Raw genomic sequence first — 16,222 nt, 5'->3', positions numbered from 1 at the left:
AACCAGATCCTTAGGGGCAAGTATCTGGTGTTAGGGGCTGGAGGAAGTTGGGCGTTCCGTGGCGTCCGTTCTGCCAACAGGAAGGCTGGGTGTGGAGGAAACCCGGGTTGGGCTGAGCGCGGTCGGCTGCTGCGTCCGGGCGGTGGTCCGGGTGGCAGCCCCAGCCCTGTGGAGGCGGAGCCAGGGCGGGGCGGTGATCCCGAGGACGGCCCACCCGCCTGGAGGCGGAGCCCGGGCGGAGCACAGTCAGGTGACTCTCAGGCTCTTTCGCTGCACGTACCTCCTTCGGACCCGGACGAGAAATCCCGAGCCAAGGCAGCGGCTGGTGCTTAGGGGGCGAGCCCCGCTGGAGAGAGCTGAGCTGCCATGGAGGAGCGCGGGCTGGGGAGGCTGAGGCTCCCCGGGCTGCTGGCACTGCTGGCGGCCCTGGCGGCGCTGGCGGCGCGGAGCCCACGCGTTTCTGCTTCGCGAGACCTGAGTCTTTGGCCCCTGCCTGTCTCTGTGAGGACGACCCCGCGCTTGCTGTACCTCTCGCCCGGAAACTTCTTCTTCGAGCACAGCCCCTCTTCCAAGGCCGGCCCCTCCTGCGCCGTCCTGCAGGAAGCGTTTCGGCGGTGAGCGCTCCCGACGGGCGGCCAGGGAGGGGACCCGGAGACCCCGGGACGGGGAGGGACGGACCACCCTGGGACGCAGCGCAGGCGCCGAGAGGAGGAGCACCTGAGAGCCTCTTGCCATCTGCACAGCCATCCAGCCTGGCCGACGCTCTTGCCCCTATTTGACAGGTGAACCGGCCAGTGACCAGACCAAAGTCACGGGTCTAGAGAGAGCAAAGCCGGCTTGAACGGGCGGGAACTGAAACGCAAGCTCTTCCCCTGACCTCCCGTCCCGTCCCCCGACAGCCCCCTCCTAAGGGACTTCCCGGGTGCTCTGGAACCCTGTTTTGGGTGCAGGATATTGAGCGGAAGGAGTAGGGTGCTCAGAGTTTGTGGCTGTGTTCGCCTCGGAAAATGGAGTGGATGGAGGATTAATGGCAGTTTATCTGGGGGGAGTTCTAAGAGGAAGATGGGTTCTTAAAGCTTGGGGACTAGGGGTTTCCCGAAGTGGCTTTTCGTTTATAGACAGTCTCTCCTCCCCGAAGTCTGGTAACAGTTCAGGTGGCAGAAAGTCCTTAGGTTGAAGCATTGCCCCAAACTCCCCTCCCCTTCCAAAACCTCTGTCCCATGCAAAGTGCTGGATAGCTTCCCCTAGCTGCTTTGGTATGGTCACTGCACTGCAGTCCCTGCTTCTCCTTTTGTTTGCCAGAAACATGTGCTTGCTCTCGCAGCTTCCTGTTTAGATCCTTAGCACCTCTCAGCCCTCCAGCCTCAGGTCTGTAACCCCACTGGCCACAGGGTGAGTTGTGTAGTAGGGAGGCAGCCCACAGTGCTAGCTTTTTCTTTCTTTTTAAAATTGATGTCAAGTTGATTGGGAGGGGGGCGGGGCTTCTCTGGTGGCTCAGCTGGAAAGACTCTGCCTGCCAGTGCAGGAGACACAAGAGACATGGGTTCCATCCCTCCTTGGGTGGGGAAGATCCCCTTAAGGAGGAAATGGCAACCACTCCAGCATTCTTGCCTGGAAAATCCCCATGGACAGAGGAGCCTGGCAGGCTGCAGTCCACGGGGTCACAAAGGGTGGGACACGACTTCCTGACTGAGCAACAGTAAGAGTTGGTTTGTGTTGGTGTGCCACAGCGCTAGCTCTGCTAACTACACCGTGTGCAAGGCGGATAGCCCTTGGGCAGGTGTCTCAAGAAGCCTGAGTCTTCGACTTGTCCTAAAGGGCAGGACTGTCCTAAAGGTTCCCTGAAGGAGTGTGGTGTGGTGCTCACCGTACAGGTCCTTCCCTCCCTCAGATTTTGGTCGTTGTTCCCTGAGGTCATTAGAGCTTAACTGTGCTTGCAGGACACCAAGCAGCTGGGAGGCAAATGCAGGACTAGTCAAATCAGCACCTGCTGACCCCGAGCAGGTGAGCTCGGGGTGACCCCAGCTCGGCCTCGGACCCAGGCTTAGGCCGCAGAGACTTCCGAAGTCGATGGCAGAGATGGCTTCTTCTCCTTTGGTTGTGAACCACTAAATAAGAAGAGGGACGATGTGACCCTCATTTTAGATGCATGCTCTAATGAGTCTTTGGTGTTGAATCTGCCATCAGGTCAGAATGGCTAGAGTCTGGGTGAAGAAGTAATATCACGGTGGTTGATTACCGGCCTTGGGGTATTGAGAAGGAACAAGTACCTGAAGGCCATTTAATGGAAGATGTTGATTTGGGAATCTTTTAAAAACAAACACACCTCATTTGCTCTGGGACTCAGTTCGTACAACTGGATTTTCCTTCTGTGCCATACTGCTAGTGATAAGCGAATGGTATGAGTATGGCAAGAAAGCATGGCTGCTGTAAGGCAACCATGGTTAGATCACCAGAACTTGAAGAAGCTGTGAGATGGTTTAAAAAACAAGGCTTGGCATCCTAAGGGAGTGCAGGTAGTTATCTGAAGGCTTTGTCTAACTAATTTCTGCCCTGCGTGGCAAGCAGCTATTAATTATACCCTGCGTGTTAGGAAGCAGGTTATAAAACATTAGCCCTTATGGCTGAGACTTGAAAGCACTCAGGAGAGTGTTCTCAGAACCGAGGAGGGGCCTTTACTGATTCAGAGAAAAGGCATGATGGAGTTGGAAAGGTTTAGAGATGATGGGGTGTTCTAGAATGTGTAGGCCATGGAGAACAGGAAAAACCGAGGCCCCAGTGTGATCAGATCCTCATGGCTGCTGTCTCCTGAAGAACCCACTTGTGTCAGCCTCTGCTTTGAAACTATGCATTTTGCAGGCAGAGTTCTGTCTGTCTGGTACGTGGCTGCTTCCTTAGCTTTTAGAACAAGATCACATGCCAGTTTTTTCTGTTTACCTTTTTCCCTCCTTGGTTAACTGAAACTTTAAGTTTCAGATCCTGACAAGCTAAAATGGGCTTCCCTGGTGGCTCAGATGGTAAGGAATCTGCCTGCAATGCAGGAGACCCATGTTCAATCCCTGGGTCAGGAATGTCCCCTGGCAAAGGTAGAGGCTACCCACTCAAGTACCCTTGCCTGGAGAATTCCATGGACAGAGGAGCCAGGGAGGCTACACTCCATGGGGTCGTAATGAGGTGGAGATGACAGAGGTATTGACTGTTTCACATACACGTCAGATACCACTGCGTCAGATCCCTTTGGGTTTTCTGTTAGAGTTTTAATATCCAGGGCCAAGCTTTTCCTTATTTGGGAGAAGCCAGCACCTGAGTGAAATCTTAAAGCTGCTGACATCTTTAATTTCCCTTAATAATTTTTTTTTTAAATTTGTGGTAACGTATGGGATTTCTTTGGAAGGAATGATGCGAAAGCTGAAACTCCAGTACTTTGGCCACCTCACGTGAAGAGTTGACTCACTGGAAAAGACTCTGATGCTGCAGGGATTGGGGGCAGGAGGAGAAGGGGACGAGAGATGAGATGGCTGGATGGCGTCACTGACTCGATGGACGTGAGTCTGAGTGAACTCCGGGAGTTGGTGATGGACAGGGAGGCCTGGTGTGCTGCGATTCATGGGGTCTCAGAGAGTCGGAAACAACTGAGCGAGTGAACTGAACTGAACTGACACCTAAGATTGCTCTGTGCTCAGTTGTGTCTGACTTGTTGTCGCCCCATGGACTGTAGCCCTTAAGCCGCCTCTGCCCATATAATTTTCTAAGCAAGAATACTGGAGTGGGTTGTCATTTCCTGTTCCAGAGGATCTTCCCAACCCAGGGATGGAACCACCATCTCTGTGTCTCATGCGTTGGCAGCTGGGTTCTTTACCACTAGCGCCACCGAGGAATCCCTAGGATGCATTTTTAGCTATACAATTTTGTGATCTTCGTTTCCTTTTGAATCTGTCAGGATTTTTTAATGGGGACTTCCCCGGTAGTCCAGGGGCTTAGACTTCCTGGATGTTGCCAATGCAGGGGCCCAGGTTTAATCCTCAGTAAGGGAACTAGATCCCACATGCCAGAACTAAGGCTCAGCCCGGCCAAGTAAATAAATGATGTATTTTTAAATTATAAAAAGATTTTCCTAAGCTAATGATTTCCCTTAGCACCTTTATCTCTTTCACTGTCTCACTGGTTAACTTCCATACACTTCCAAGTTCATCAGAACTTTCCCATCTCTCCTTACTTCCCTGGAAAACACACAAGACAGTCTTATATATAAGTAGCTTATATAGCCTTCTGGCTTCTCAGAATCTGTTGCATAACTTAGGCTTTGAAGACTATGTGATCTTTTATCTTCTAGTACCTTCAAATGTTTATTTGCTACCCTCTTCCTCTGATAGTCGGGTGCCAGCAGAATGTAAATTTTCCAGGCCATAGTGAGGATTCTTTGGTGTTATGAGCTGGGATACTTTTGTTGGAAGGTAACAGGAGTCCCGGCTCAGTCTGGCTTGAGCAAAGAGAAAACCTGTTACCTCACATGTTGTTTTTGCTGTTGTTCAGTTGCCCAGTCGTGTCCAACTCTCCGTGACCCCACGGAGGCAGCACGCCAGACCTCTGTCCCTCAGCATCTTCTGAAGTTTGCCCAAGTTCATATCTGTTGCCTTGGTGATTCCATCCTGCCATCTCCTCCTCTGACATCCTCTTCTCCCTCAGTCTTTCCCAGCATCAGGGACTTTTCCAGTGAGTTAGCTGTTCACATCAGATGACCAAAATAGTGGAGCTTGAGCATCAGTCCTTCCAGTGAATAATAGTCAGGGTTGATCTCCCTTAGGATTGGCTCGTTTAATCTCCTTGCTATCCGAGGGACTCTCAGGAGTCTTCTTCAGCACTGCAGTTTGAAGGCATCAGTTCTTTGGCACTCTGCCTTCTTTACAGTCCAGCTCTCACAATCGTACATGACCACTGGGAAGACCACAGCCTTGACTGTATGGACCTTTGTCCACAGAGTAATGTCTCTGCTTTTCAGCATGCTGTCTAGTTTTCATAGCTTTCCTGCCAGTAAGCAAATATCTTCTGTTCTCATGGCTACAGTCACCATCCACAGTGATTTTAGAGCCCAAGACGAGGAAATCTGTCACTAACTTCCACCTTTTTCCCCTCTCTTTTCCATGAAGTAATGGAAATTAATTAGCAGTAGCTAATTTGGTAAAGAATCTGCCTGCAAACCTGGAGACCCAGATTTGATCCCTGGTTTGGGAATATCCTCTGGATAAGGAAATGGTAACCCACTTCAGTATGCTTGCCTCGAGAATCCCGTGGATAGAGGAACCTGGCAGGCCACAGTCCATGGGGTTGCAAGAGTCAGACGTGACTTAGTGTCTAAATCCCCACTCGATCGTGGCAGATGGCATGATCTTAGTTTTTTTAATGTTTAGTTTTAAGCCAGCTCTTTCTCTCCCCTCCTTCACCCTCATCAGGAGGCTCTTTAGTTTTTCTTCTCTTTCTGCCATTAGAGTGGCGTCATCCTTGTATCTGAGGTTGTCCTGCCTGTCTTAATTCCAGCTTGTGACTCATCCAGCCCGGCATTTTTCATGATATGCTCAACATACAGATTAAGGAACCAGGGTGACAGCAGACAGCCCTGTCTCCTCCTTTCTCAATCTTGAACCATTCAGTCGTTGGTGGCTCAGATGGTAAAGAATCTCACATATTGGGATTTCAGGGCTAGTTGGCTACGTGGCTCAGCAGTATCATTAGGAAATCTGTACTCTCGTCATCTCTGACCTGCTCTCTTTGGTGTGGCTGCCACTTGTGTAGGTGTCACGTACAGAGAAAGTTTTCTTCTTGGTGCTCACCTCGGAGAGGAGAGCTCACCCTCCTCCCATCTCTGCCCCATCACTGGTCAGAATGGGTTTGCACACCCAGGATTATTGGTTTGATTACTTTTATAATGGGGACCTCATAAGAGTCACTTGGGGTCGTGGCCCAGGCAACTTTTAAAATCACACTCTCAGAGACTCTGATTCTGAAGGTCTGGATATCAGTGAAAGTCAAAGTTGCTAGGTTGTGTCCAATTCTTCGTGACCCCGTGGACTATACAATCCATGAAATTCTCCAGGCCAGAATAGTGGAGTGGGTAGCCTTTCCCTTCTCCAGGGGGTCTTCCCTACCCAGGGATGGAACCCAGGTCCCACATTGCTGGCAGATTCTTTGCCAGGGGCGCCAGCAGGGAAGCCACTGGGCGTCAGTGCCTGTTTGCAAAATGCTCCCAGGTGATGCTGCTGTGCAGCTTGAGGTGGGAGCTTCTAGCTGGACTCATACCAGGTAGCAGGGGTTTGAGGAGTCAACGACATCACCTCCTACCACGTATGTGTTTAAAACGCAGCTTGTGGTGTTCAGTCGCCAGTCAGGTGAGATGCTTTGGGACCCTATGGACTGCGGCACGTCAGGCTCCTCTGTCCTTCATCATCTCCCGGAGTTTGCTCACATTCATGCCCGTTGAGTCCCTGATGCTATCTAATCATCTCATTCTCTGTCACCCCTTTCTTCTTTTGTCTTCAACATACACCGGAACCCACTCCAGTGTGGCAGAAATTGAAGCAGTAGAGAGTCTCTTGATGAGGGTGAAAGACAGGGGAAAAGCTGGCTTAAAACTGAACTTTCAAAAAGCTAAGATTATGGCATCCAGTCACATCACTTCATGACAAAGAGGGAAACAAGGGACACAGTGAAAGTTTTCATTTTCTTGGGCTCCAAAATCATTGCAGACAGTGACTGCAGGCAGAAAATTAAAAGACCCTTGCTTCTTGGAAGGAAAGCTGTGATAAACCTAGACAGTATATTAAAAAGTACTGACATCACTTTGTTGACAAAGGTCCATATAGTCAAAACTATAGTTTTTCCAGTAGTCCCATATGGATGTAAGAGTTGAACCATAAAGAGATCTGAGCACTGAAAAGTTGATGCTTTCAAATTGTGCTGGAGAAGACTGTGGAGAGTCCCTCGAGCTGCAGGGAGATCGAAGCAGTCAATCCTAAAGGAAATCAACCCTGAATATTCACTGGAAGGACTGGTGCTGAAGTTCTAATACTTGGGCCACGTGATGTGAAGAGCTGACTCTGATGCTGGGGAAGATTAGGGCAGGAAGAGAAGGGGAGGACAGAGGATGAGATGGCTGGATGGCATCACTGACTCAATGGGAAAGAGTTTGAGCAAACTCTGGGAGATAATGAAAGACAGGGAAGCCTGGTGTGCAGTACTTCAAGGAGTCACAGTCAGACCTGACTTAGCGAAGGAGCAATGGTTTAAAAATTTATTTGAATTTCTCTCACACAGATATTATGCCTATATTTTTGGTTTCGACAAGTGGCATCATGGCTATAATAAAATTCCAAGTGAAATGGAGTTACAGAAACTTGAAGTCTCAGTCATCATGGACCCAGAGTGTGACAGTTTTCCCAGCATCACCTCGGATGAGTCTTGTGAGTACCTATGTCATGGGAATGGATTGTACACAAAGCTGCTTGTTACAGACTCGAGGGCCAGAAGCTGACTCTACTCCATGAACTATTGTGAGCTCTTAACCAGTGAGTTTATAATTATTATTTTTAAAAATAACCATTATGGAACTTCACTGGCGGTCCAAGGTTAAGACTCTGCACTTCCGCTGCAGGGAGCACAGGTCTGATCCTTGGATGGGGAACTAAAGTCCCACATGCTGCACATATGGCAATAATAAATGACTAAATAATTACTGTTAAAAGTCTGATGGCAAAACTCAAACATAATCATTGCAGGAAATCTTTAAGTACAGTAAGTGAAGAGGAGGAATTAAATTATTCATAATCCCAGCACTCAGAGTTCACCTATGTTACTTATATATTTTTTTTCCAGAGTAATATATTTGAATACTTTACATAGATATAAATAAAAGCATAAGATAAAGAATGGCATGAAAAAGGGGTCTAGTTCTGTACATGTGTTTTTTCTGTTTTTCCTTTTTGCATGTCCTATGCTAAGTTGCTTCAGTCGTGTGTGACTCTTTGAGACCCCATGGACTGTAGCCTGCCAGGCTCCTCTGTCCATGGAATTTCCCAGGCAAGAACACAGGAGTGGTTTGCCATTCCTTTCTCCAGAGAATCTTCATGACCCAGGGACTAAGCCCATATCTCTCATGTCTCCTGCATTGACATGCGGGTTCTTTACCACCAGCACGACCTGGGAACCCTCTTTTTTGCCTACAAACATGAATTTCACTAAATGTTTTTCAATGACAGCATTTTTAGTGGCCGAATGATATTCAACCAACGGTGTGGTTGTGCCAAAACTTACCTGGCTTATCCCTTAATTTAAGACATCTAGACAGTTTATTTTGAAATTAACCCTGTGTTTATAGGCATGATCTTTCATTCTCTTTTTTTGGCACAGTATGCGGGATCTTAGGTCCTGACCATGAACAGAACCTGTGCCCCTTGCAGTGGAAGCACAGAGGCTTACCCACTGGACCTCCAGAGACATCCTGACATGATTTCTGTTTATAATTAAGTTGACACACAGATAATGCAGAACTGAGAGGGGTGAAGTTTTTCACTTTTCATTTATATTTATGTTGTATTATATTTATATTCCATCTTCATTTATATTGATTGAAAATATAATCAACATTTAGCTCTGTGATTTTTTGTTTGCATAAAATATTACTCTCCAAGGCTTTTCCTACCTTGTTCTAGAAAGAATAAACAGATGGGCAGACCTTTTTCATAGCATGTACTGACTGGAAATTACATGGAATTGTATCAAGGAATCAAAGAAGAGCAATGGGTGATTTAAGATTAGTGCAGAACGAGCAGGCTGGTGAGTCAGGTGTCAAATAGAAAGGAAAATGCATATCTTAGAGAAGAGAGTAACCCCTTTGTTCTCAGGCTGCCTCACAGACAGTTAAAGTCCATCTCTTCATCCTTTTGATTAGAGATGAGATTTCTTGATGCCTTGATAACATCTTTTTGCAAAATAACTTCATTTCTGTTCCATTCTGTGGCTGTTCTTAGAAGAGAATCATGATGGTTTGCCCATATTAGTCATATGAGTTGACAGCACTCAGACACTTTATGAATTAGATTTTGCAATCTGAATTGAGGAATGATCAGTAAATTACCAAGGAATCTTTGCTGACTGGCAGTACAATGACGTATTGTAAAATATAAATGATGGAATATGTCGAGGCTGGGGAGTCTTGCTTTCAGCTTTGCAAACCCCATTTTTCTGAAAGGGAGACTTCTGGAGATAAACTAACTATGAAACTAGTTTTAAACTAGTTGTTGATGATGATGATGAGAGAAGTAACACACAAATGGAAGTAACAAGATATCAACCGTTGTCCAAATATCAACCGTTGTCCAAGGGTATGAGGAAATCTTGGAGAAGCTGATGAGTGTTAACAGCAGCATCAGGTAAAATAAAAATAGGCACCTCCTCGGAACCAGATATAGACTAATTTCTACCACAGAGAAGTAATTACATACAAGAATGTTCTCTGGTTTGTCTGCCACAGTGAACGTTTATAAGCAAAACGAATGTTCATCACCAGAAGAATGGCTGCGTATATCTTGTCAGTTGACTCTAGAGAATACGCTTCAACAATTGAGAATGAACAAGTGGAGTTACAGGGCTTCTCTAGTGTCCAGTGTTAAAGAATCGGCAGGCCAAGAGAGAGGCCACGCGTTTCGACCCTGATCTGGGAAGACCCCATCTGCTGAGGAGCAGCTACACCCCACAGCCACAACTACTGTGCCCATGAGCCACGCGACTGAAGCCTGCATGCCTGAGAGCCTGTCCTCTGCACAAGAGACGGCCACAGCGAGACCCCCGTGCACTGCCGCTCGAGAGGAGTCCCCACCCGCCGCAGCTAGAGACAGCCCACGCGCAGCAGCGAAGACCCAGTGCAGCACACGCCAGTAAACACAATACTTAAAAAAGAAGTGGAGATAGAACGACATGGGGAACTTGCCAAGATCAGTTGCTGAGTTGGACAAGGGGGGATATATCCTAGTGTGTACAGGGGGTCCCATTTACACACCAGCAGAAATACAAGGAGGCGCACATGAGGCAGCATCTGTTTCTTGCCGCGTGGATGTAACAGGGCCCAGGAAAGCCCTGCTGTTTCCTCTGAGCAAGTAGGGGGAGTTCAGTGGGCATCTCAAAGGGGATTTTAGTCTTACCTGTAACATTTTATTATTCTAAAAAGAGGAATCCATTGCTGTTATTTGCATGTATACCCTTCAAAACAACAGTGTGGTGCAGAAAGTATAGAAAGGGATCATTGGAAGAAAGATGCCTTCGTTCCACCTCAGGGAGCTTATCGGTGTTAAGACTAAGAATTTGGCTGTGGAATAAAAATTCTATAGCTTATTTGTCCATATATTTAGGAAACACAGTCTCCTCCTTATTGCTTTATATGTGTGGCTTTTGCATTGGGTTGAATCAGAATCCTTTTAAATATCAGCCAGTCCTCAGCTGTTGGAAAATAATTGGCATCAGGTATATGCCACGTTAATGGTCTTAGATAAGTCTTTGTGCTGACTGATTCCAGGAGATCTCAGAACTGGAATGTGGGAAAAGCTGGCTTTTAAACCATGACCAGTGAAATGGTGAGTTCTATTTAGGGAGCTTAAACTAAGGATTTAATAGAGGGGAGGAATCGTGATTCGACTGTGATCATAACAGCAATACCGTTCTTAGCCTGGCCTTTAGCTACCTCTCGACTGTTCGTCTGATGGAAAGGCTTCCTTGTCAGAAGATTGTCACCTGATTGTTGGCTGTTGATAGAGCTGTTTTCCCTATGTGTAGCCAACTGTTAGGCAAAACCCTGGGTGATGGTGGTGCAGGGTTATGATGAAGCAGAGATAGCATGTTAAATCATGGACCTGCAGCCCTCGAGTGTCTTTGCTCTGGCAGAGTCTTCCCTGTCACATCCCTTTAGCTTTCAACCTCTGTGCTTTCTGGTGCTTTACACTATCTGTGGATGACTCCAGGAGAAAGCTCTCTAAACATGGAAATGACTGTTGGGGCAACCTCTAGTTGCACTGCGTGCGCTCAGTTGCACCTCGGCATGCAGGATCTTAGTTCGCCAACCAAAGATTGAACTCCTATGCCCTGTGTTAGAAAGCTGATTCTGGACCACCGGCAAGGTCCCAGCAAGTGAGTGTTAAGGGAGATTCAGGACAATGTTAGGGGTATTAGGTGCAGGGCAAGTAGGGGGCACAGGGAGAGAACGGCCAGAGTAGAGAAAACTCTGGTCTTACAGGGTGCAAGACTGATACCAGAGGCTTTATCAAGAAATTAGGGGCACTGAGGAGTTTGCCCTTTTGACTTAAATTGTTAGCTTAAGTAAGACCCTGCTCTGCAGAGGAGTAGCGGGAGAGAACTCTCCACTAAGGGAGAATGAGGAATCATGGAGATGACACCCTGGTTCCTGACTTGAGCTGCTCGGCTGGCTGGAGTCAGGAGAGGATGAGTCCAGAGCCCAGCAAGTGGGAAGAGGGAAGAGTCCAGTCTGGGGCTTGTGGAGTTTAAGGAAGAACCTATGGGATTTCTGGGGCTTCCCTGGTAGCTGAGCTGGTAAAGGATTCGCCTGGAGTGCAGGAGACCCTGGCTTGATTCCTGGGTCAGGAAGATCCCCTGGAGAAGGGGGTAGGCTACCCACTCCAGTATTCTTGGGCTTCCCATGTGACTTAGGCAGTAAAGAATCCCCAAGAAATGTGGGAGACCTGGGTTCGATCCCTGGGTTGGGAAGATCCCCTGGAGACAGGAAAGGCTGCCCACTCCAGTATTCTGGCCTGGAGAATTCCATGGACTGAGAACTCCATGGGGTCGCAAAGAGTCGGACAGGACTGAGCAACTTTCACTTTTCATAGGACTTCTAAGTGAGTATATACAGAAGGCAGCTGGAGAAACAGGTTTGGAGCTCAGGAGAAATAATGGCCCAGAAATAGCAAGGATATGTTTTGCCAAATGTACTGTGCATATTGAGGGATTCAAAGCAAACATTTTTTTTTCTTCCAGTTTAATTGAGGCGTAACTGACACACAGCACCATGAAAGTCTAGGTGTAGAGTATAATGATCTGACTTATATACATCGTGAAATGATTAGCACAGGAAATTAGTGAACGCCCATCTCATCCAGATACAAAATTAAAGGAAGAAAAACATTTTTTTCTTGATGAGAACGCTTATGAGTTACTCTTTGAACAGCTTTCATGTATAGCATACAGCCGTGCTGACTATGTTCATCATGTTGTACATTACGTCCCGTGTACTTATTTATCTTATAACCAGAAGTTAGTACCTTTTGCCCGCCTTTGTCCAGTCACCACCTGCCTCTGGTAACCAAGAGTCTTATCTCTGTTTCTGTGAGCTTGCTTGTTTTTTGAAGTACAATTACCTTACGACACCGTGTTCATTCCCCTTACACAACATGGTGATTCAGTATTTCTGTCCATTTTTACACATAAGCCTAACTCGTGACTCTGTTCTTCTGATGGAAAGGCTGCCTTGTCAGAAGACTGTCACCTGAGGACTAGCTGTGGATAGATGTGTTTTCCCTGGGTGTCACCAGCTGTCATGTGACCCCCTGAGTGGTGGGGGCCGTGGAGGGTGATGATGAAGCAGAGACCGTTTTATTCTTTCCTGGTTTTTTGAGGTATAGTTGACATAACATTATATTCACTTCAGGTTTACAACATAATGATTTGATATTTGTACATAATGTAAAATGTTACCATCTGTCACCACACGAGGAACATGTGTTTCTTTTTCCAATGCAGATAATTTGCTTGTGCAAGGACCAGTGGCTACGCTCACTGCCAACAGAGTTTGGGGAGTATTACGAGGTAAGTTCTTTGTAGTTTCATTGTTATTTTCTAGTAAGGAAATAGTTTCAGTTGCCACTTTGGGAAATCAAGCATATTAATAGCAAAACTGCTTCCTTGGGCCCTTTATACATTTGTTGGGTATTTCCAAAACAATTTCCATTAAGTACTGTATATACCACTTAAAGAAAGATCATTTATATATACCACTTAATGAAAGATCACTGGACCCTCTACAAATGTCTGAAGGTTATTGCATTCATAGTGCTGCAATTCCTTGATGTCCTTGGACTGTAATATTCATAGAGTCATAAATGGCCCTGATCTGCTCCAGTTAGGTTTTGTTTTATCATGCGTCCCCTCTTGCCACCTTCAGTAGCAAGCATGTCCTTTCTGCATTTATTTATTAAACAACAGTATACTCATATTTTTTCCTGTACCAGTCTATTAGTGCAGAAGCAGAAAAACAAAGAGGAAAATCATGTTCCCAATAAAGCATGTCCAGCTCTCCATGTGTGGTGGTGTTTTCTGCTTGATATGCTAAGATGCTCATGAGCTCAGAGCAGCATAGATGCATGTGCCATGGCATGGAGAGTCCCTGTCGACTCAGCTTGGTTCTTCTCCAGTGTCTCCTTTCAGGAGTGGAGTTGTACTTGATCTCATTATCCATTTTCACCTGAATCCACTGGGGAATTGGACGATTCTGTTTCTTGGCCAGGAATGATTTGATGCTGGGAGTCTCAAGAAGAGTTCAGGAACAGAGTCAACCACACACACTATGAAGACCTAGAAAAGAAGAGAACCCTTCCCCCATTTTAAATTCCCATGGATTTAGAAATATAACAAAGTTTGCAGAAACGTTGTGAAAAGATAAAAATATACTCGAGAGTGACTGGAGGCAGTGAGCAGAGGAGAACATTAAAAGCTTTTCCTGTGACTTTCAGTCTGAACTTCAAAGTTCAGGCATTGGAACATTTACTTTTGCTGTTCGAAAGCTGCTTTGACCTCTTCTTTTAAGAGGATAAGAGTTTGTTTTACTGGCTTCCAAATTAGTATGGCTTTGAAAAAGGAGAAGAATGATTTTCTTTAATGTAAGCTAGGCAGCCAAAGTTATAGTAATTAAAAGGAGAGAAGACTTTGGATTTGCTCAGGTTGAGTGTTATTTAGAATAAAGTAACGACTGTTAATGCTGTGTTTTACAGTCATAGTAATAATGGTATGACTGTGATCTTATTCCAAATAGTGACATGAAAATAGCTATAGAGACTTACTGCAAATGTAACTACAGATATTATCATCTAGATTATTTACATATAATGGGATGTGATGTTAAACTTTTACCAGTCTGGTCTGCCTGTCTTGTCTGGGGCCTGTTAGGGAAATCAGCTTTATTGATCTCTGTCCTGATCCACATAAGAACTTTTGGGAGCATTTGGTGAATCTAGTCCAGGAAGTCCTTATTTTCCACTTACTGTCAGACTATGAAAGTAACAAATGTGTCATAAATGATATTTGAGTGTACTGCCACTTAAGAGAAAATTCCAAAGTTATTCTGTATTTTGGGGTAAGAGGGAGGCATAGCGAAAGCAACTTTGAACTTTTTATTCTTCCCTAGTTTTTGTGAGGTATAATTGACATAAAATTATATTAGTTTCAGTTTTACAACTTAATGATTTGTTATTTGTATATAATGCAAAATGATGACCACAGTAAGTTTAGTTAGCATCCGTCACCACACATAGTTAGAAAAGAATTGTTTTTTTATGATGAGAACTTCAGAGATTTCCTCTTTTTAGCAACTTGCAAATAGGTAGCACAATATTTATTAATTACAGTCACTATGCTGTGCCTCGCGTCTCTAGGACTTACGTATATACGAAAGATTGTACTTTTTGATCCCTTTCACCCATTTTGCCCACCCCCTACCCCTGCCTCTACTCACTACCAATCTATTTTTCGTGTTTATGAGCTTAGTTTTTGGTTTTTCAGATTCCACATCTAATTGAGATCATGTAGTGTTTGTCTTTCTCTGTCTTATTTCATTTAGCATAATGGCCTTAAGTTCCATCCATGTTGTCACAAATAGCAAGATTTCCTTCTTTCTGTGGCTGAATAGTATTCCATTGTATACACATGCACATCGCATCTTTATCCATTCATCCTTTGACGGATAGGCTGTTTCCATATCTTGGCTATTGCAGTTAATGCTGCAGTGAACACAGAGGTACATTATTTGGGGTGGAGGGACTTCGTGTTTTTGTTTTCTTTGGATAAATACCCAGAGGTGGAATTGCTGGATCATGTGGTAGCTATATAGTGGCTTCACCCATTTATATTCCCATGAACAGTACATAAGGGATCCTTTCACTGCGTATCCTCGCCAACACTTGTTCTTTTTTTGATCATGGCCATTCTAACAAGCCTGAGGTGATAGGTCCCTGTGGTTTTGGTTTGCCTTTCCCTGATGGTTAGTGATGTTGAGCACCTTCTCATTTACCTGTTGGCTATTTATGTGTCTTCCTTGAAAAAAATACTTGTTCACAATCTTGTACCCATTTTTTAATTGGACTGTTTGTTTTTTGCTATTGAGTTGTTTGAGTTCTTTATATATTAACCCCTATAGATACATAATTTGCAAGTATCTTCTCCCCTTTGGTAGACTGTCTTTTCAATTTCTTGATGGTTTCCTTTGCTGTGCAGCTGCTTTTTACTTTGGTGTTGTCCCATTTATTTTTGCTTTTATTTCTTTTGCTTTTGGCATCATCTCCTAAAAATTAATTCATTTTTATTGTTTAGTAGAGTTCATTTGGAGAAGGCAATGGCACCCCACTCCAGTACTCTTGCCTGGAAAATCCCATGGATGGAGGAGCCTGGTGGGCTGCAGTCCATGGGGTTGCACAGAGTTGGACACGACTGAGCGACTTCACTTTGACTTTTCACTCTCATGCGTTGGAGAAGGAAATGGCAACCCACTCCAGTGTTCTTGCCTGGAGAATCCCAGGGACGAGGGAGCCTGGTGGGCTGCCGTCTGTGGGGTCGCACAGAGTCAGACACGACTGAAGCGACTTAGCAGTAGTAGCAGCAGCAGCAGAGTTCACTAGTGAAGCCTTCTGGTCCTGGCCTTTGTTTGTTGGAGATGTTTTATTATTGTTACCATCTCCTTACTAGTAATGAGTCTCTGATTCTGTTTCTTCGTAATTCAATCTTGGTAGGTGTTCTTTCTGGGAGTTTATTCATTTCTTCTAAGTTGTCAAATTTGTTGGCATATAATTGGTCATAGCAGTCTCTCATGATCTTTCGTGTTTTTGTAGTATGTTGTCACATCTTCTCTGTTATTTGAGTTTGTACCACAGGGAAGCCTTGGAGACACGGTGGGTTTGGT

General features: G+C 45.5%; 1 protein-coding gene across 1 annotated transcript in view; it reads left to right on the top strand.

The window, feature by feature from the left end:
• The first annotated feature begins 273 nt into the window (after positions 1-273).
• Positions 274-16,222, top strand: part of HEXB (hexosaminidase subunit beta) — a 32,088-nt gene continuing 16,139 nt past the window's right edge. Inside the window, exons 1-3 of the mRNA XM_068990385.1 lie at positions 274-614; positions 7,309-7,454; positions 12,796-12,861. Of these exons, the coding sequence (XP_068846486.1) occupies positions 367-614; positions 7,309-7,454; positions 12,796-12,861 (460 nt within the window). The 5' untranslated portion in view covers positions 274-366. The remainder of the gene's footprint in view (positions 615-7,308; positions 7,455-12,795; positions 12,862-16,222) is intronic.

The sequence above is a fragment of the Capricornis sumatraensis genome, chromosome 18 (assembly GCF_032405125.1).
Source record: "Capricornis sumatraensis isolate serow.1 chromosome 18, serow.2, whole genome shotgun sequence".
Lineage (NCBI taxonomy): Eukaryota > Metazoa > Chordata > Mammalia > Artiodactyla > Bovidae > Capricornis > Capricornis sumatraensis.
This window is presented reverse-complemented; position numbering and strand designations above follow the sequence as displayed.